Source organism: Frankliniella occidentalis, unplaced genomic scaffold (genome assembly GCF_000697945.3).
Source record: "Frankliniella occidentalis isolate FOCC.00 unplaced genomic scaffold, Focc_3.1 Scaffold177, whole genome shotgun sequence".
NCBI classification, from domain to species: Eukaryota; Metazoa; Arthropoda; class Insecta; order Thysanoptera; family Thripidae; genus Frankliniella; species Frankliniella occidentalis.
Genome location: NW_026267303.1, coordinates 144,322 through 148,342, shown reverse-complemented (window position 1 = coordinate 148,342; position 4,021 = coordinate 144,322). Strand labels below are relative to the sequence as shown.

General features: G+C 53.1%; 1 protein-coding gene across 3 annotated transcripts in view; it reads left to right on the top strand.

Moving 5' to 3' along the window:
* LOC127750359 (potassium channel subfamily T member 1-like) overlaps positions 1 to 4,021 on the top strand; it is a 162,524-nt gene that overhangs the window by 139,992 nt on the left and 18,511 nt on the right. Inside the window, exon 1 of one of the 3 annotated variants that reach the window (XM_052271877.1) lies at positions 448 to 677. The exons of the other annotated variants lie outside the window; for them this stretch is intronic. Coding sequence (XP_052127837.1) covers positions 523 to 677 — 155 coding nt within the window. The 5' untranslated portion in view covers positions 448 to 522. Of the gene's footprint in view, positions 1 to 447; positions 678 to 4,021 lie in introns of those variants that run through there. 3 annotated transcript variants of the gene reach the window in all.

Sequence of the window (4,021 nt, the reverse complement as noted above, 5' to 3'; positions counted from 1 at the left end):
CTCCCCCCCTCTCCCCCCTCTTTCCCCGCGCTCCGAGAGCTTGACGGACCCGCGGTCCTGCGCGCCAACCAAGACGCTCCGGCGTTTAGATGACGGAGTCCCTGGGGGTGAACAGGAGAGTTGCCCCGTCCTCTTGCTCTCCCCGCATCGTGCCCGGCCCGCGGCCCGGCCATTGGCTTCATTGCGACCGGGACACTCTGCTGTCTTTGCTCTGCGTGACGAGAGGGGTGATGTTCTGTCCCGCACGCGACGCTTTGGCTGTCTGTAGCCATGGCTGGACCCTGAGCTCTAGACCACAACCGTAAAAAAGGGAGGAGGAAAAAAGGGGGCGTGTCACTGATGCCTCGTACTCATAGGTTTCTTTTCTGACCCGTCCCTTTCTTATTTTTTGACAATGCGGGGAACTTTCCTTACGGTCGTCGTTTGCACGATTGTGTACGGCGACAGTGAAGATGGTGGCCGTGGTGGTGGTGGTGGCGGCGGCGTTGGACGAGGAGGGTGACACCGTGACGGGGTGATGTGATGTGGCGGCAAGAGGTCGGCAACTTCCTCACCGTCCCCAACCCAGCCCCCAGCCCCCGTCCCTCGGCGGCGTCCTCCCCCAACATGGGGTCGTCCAGCCGCTACTCCTCGTACAACTGCCTCACCAGCTGGGACAGCTACGACCGTATCCCAAGGTAAGAGAACAGAGAGCGATATATCTACTATTACTCGCACAAAAGATCTTTCTTTGCATTTATTTTTGATTTTACGAGGCATTTTGTCTCTAACTTCAAGTCGAGAATATTTTTCCCTAGTTCACTTCTGATGTGAGTCCTGGTCTGGTGAAATAAGCTAATTCAGCCGGGTGTATCAGTGCCGTGCAGATCTGTGTGCGTCCTCGTGGAATTGCCACTCCAGCGATGCACACGAGCGGTAAGATAACCGATGGTTCGGTTCGGTCTCCACACATGCACCTCGCGACTCCCTCACTGTCATCCTCCTCGCCATACTGACGCTCACGCGCCCTCCCTCCCTCCCTCGCTCCCTCGCTCCCTCCCTCTCTCCTTCTCACGCTACCGCTCTACTCGACTGCGCCTCACCTGCGGCCCGTGCCGCCTCTATATGCCTTACTCTCGAGAGAAGAGCTCAGTCGACTACGCAGCACCAACTCTACAAAAAAAAAAATATCCGTGAGTCCCTTTACATTTCAAAGAAAAATAAATGAAGAAAAAGAAATATCTGCAGCAGAACGTAGGGTAGCAACGCATATGACGACGCCAAATGTATAAAGAGAAGAGATATGTGCTCGTGACAGTGTTGGACAGCCAAACACACACCCTCGCTAGACCAACTCGTAAAGCTGACAATGAAAGCACGTCCGACATCCGCGCGATAAATCACAAGTCTTTTCCTTCGCCCTGCGGCCTGCAGACGGGTGCGGGGCCCGGCACGGACCATCGCCTCGCACTGGTCGATGGCTCACCCACTTTGACCTCTGGCCGGGGCCACGACGCGCCTCTGTACCATTCGCTCTAAGCTTGGATGATGAGTTCCGGGAGTCCCCTCGCGCTCTCCCCTCCCATCCCCTCCCCGCTCCTCTGCCAGCCTCCGCTCCCCATTCGTTTTCCTTTCCATCGGTCCGGCCAGCAGGTTGAGGGATTCTGCCCAAATCACTGGAATATTACTTTCCTTTCCTTGGCGTGCACAAAAAGTAGCCCGCTCGCCTGGGAAAGGTCAAACGGCTGACCTCCCCGATGACGATGGACCTGCTCGCATAAATATTCCTAGCAGTATAGACTGTGAACAGGGGCTTCAAAAGCCTGCCGTGCAAGCTACCGACCACTCTTCCATCACGACAAAACTATGTTATGCCGTCAGTGGTTTATTTTTTTCACTTCTTTCTTTCTCCGTTTCTTTACGTTTGTCTCGTGACGTGCGTCGCGTGACGGTCGCCCCCACACGTGCGCACTTCACGTGTACACATCACGCGAGACGTCGCAGCTCGCTGGCTCTGCCGGCTCTGCCGCACTGCCTCCGCTAACGTCACAGCATCTGTCTCGTCCAATACCCCACCAACCCCACTCCACGCCTCGTGCCGGCAACCCCCCCGGCTCGCCGCTTTTCTCCCATATTATTTCTCTTCCATTGTGTCGTCTAGCCGAGAGGGGGTTGTACCTGCCACCTGCCACAAAGACACGTCGTGCCCCTAGCAACTGAACAACTGTGCTGGAGAATTTAATGTGTACCCTTTTTCAGTATCTATCAAAAACCCATGAATACCTCAATAACCTAATGGACATTTCCAAATGCGTTGCACGTCTGCCTTCTGGAATAGACACGGTACACCCTGTTTGGGTTGGATCCCCTCTGACACATAACTACCACCACTACGCCCCACCACCATCACCACAACCAGCAGGTATGCACCTAGGCTGACTGCCAAACATTTCCTTCATCAGCGTTAATTACTCCAACTGTCGGGCCATGCATGTCATGTTGTCATCGCTACAATCTCTCTAATACGCACCTCTCCACCCCTTCCCCGCCCATCTCTTGCTCACCCGCTCGCCGCTCGCTCAGTCAGTATACACACAGCAGGTGTTTAATTAATACCGACAGCAGGTTCAAAACGCCTGCTCTACCGGTGCACCTCCGGCCGAAGTATGCGATGTTATTGTAGAAGGTAGACGCCGTGGCTCGCGAAATTTTGTCAACAATTATTCATGTTGGCGAAAAGAATGTTGAATGGGAGGGAACAAGTTCGTCCACAAAAAGCAACGTTTTCGTTTAGCGCTCCCAGACTATATGCAAATTTTGTGTCTAAATCGGTACAAATTGTGTACAATGTTACAAATGGTATAAATGTTTACACATCTTTGTTCCATTTTAAACACAAACTAAAGTGTATCTAGCTATGTCTACTTAGAAACATTGGGGTAAATATTGTATTTTCATTACATGTAGAGTGTGTACAACACGTCTTTGAAACAGCTTAGTTACAAACTTAATGCGATTTACGGAAAGTTTTGAGAGGGACATAATGCTGTACAACAAGCTTCGTCGACTACCAAAGCATCTATATTGCAATTGCAATCTCAACTCTCCAAAACGCCTCATGATCGCCATGAAAAGGTCGGGAGGTTCCAGTTTTAAAAAAATGCAATTGCAAAGCGGTATGGTCGCTTGCAAAGAAATACTTGTATTCCTCAAAGACTTTGCATAGCGCATTGTACGAATTCAACAGTGCACACAACATTGTATCTATTGTTTGATGTATGTCCCGCAAGCAGACCAGACAAGGCCCCCTTTCGGGCGGCCGTCGTGGGCGTGTATCCGACCGCACCAGCACAACACAACGGCACACACCACACCACATGACGACAAGGAGCAGATCAGATCTCGGGTCTTTGTGTTGTTGGGAACTGCGGCGCTCAGCCCGCCTGCCTCCCCGCTGATCCTCGGGGAACAGTAAAAATGTCTGGGTCGGATTGTAGTGCCTTAGCCCCGCGCGACCTTTACCCCTTCCCGCTGCCTCTGTGGCTCTCGCTTGTCAAAGCCGCCGCGCGCGGGGCGCCACGGGCGGCTAAGAAAAACACTAACGCCCCAACTAATTTTATTTCCCGTCAATTTTTAAATCTGTTTGCCGCGACGCCGTCTTCGCAGCGCAGATAGAGGAGGCGGAGAAAAAGTTTTCCTTTTCTGGACGAGCAATAATTAAGCAGCACGACTTTATCCCCTTTCCTTCTCTCTCTCTGGGACGCCAGGCGGGAGGGGTTGGTGGTGGGGAGACTCTCCGTCGCCAAATGAATCGCTCTCAGGGCAAGGACCAGAGCCGTCGTCGACAGCGATGTGTGACGACCCTGAGGGCTCAGACCCTTGCCCTCCCCTCGGCGACCCACACTATCCTAACGAGCCCACTAATGCCCTGATGAGGCCCGTTCAGTGAGCTCCAGCTCAGGGGACTTGGACTGGTTAACACTTCATCCCGTGCGCGAGGTCACACACATGTGAATTACTAATCAGCCCCTCCTCCTCCCCC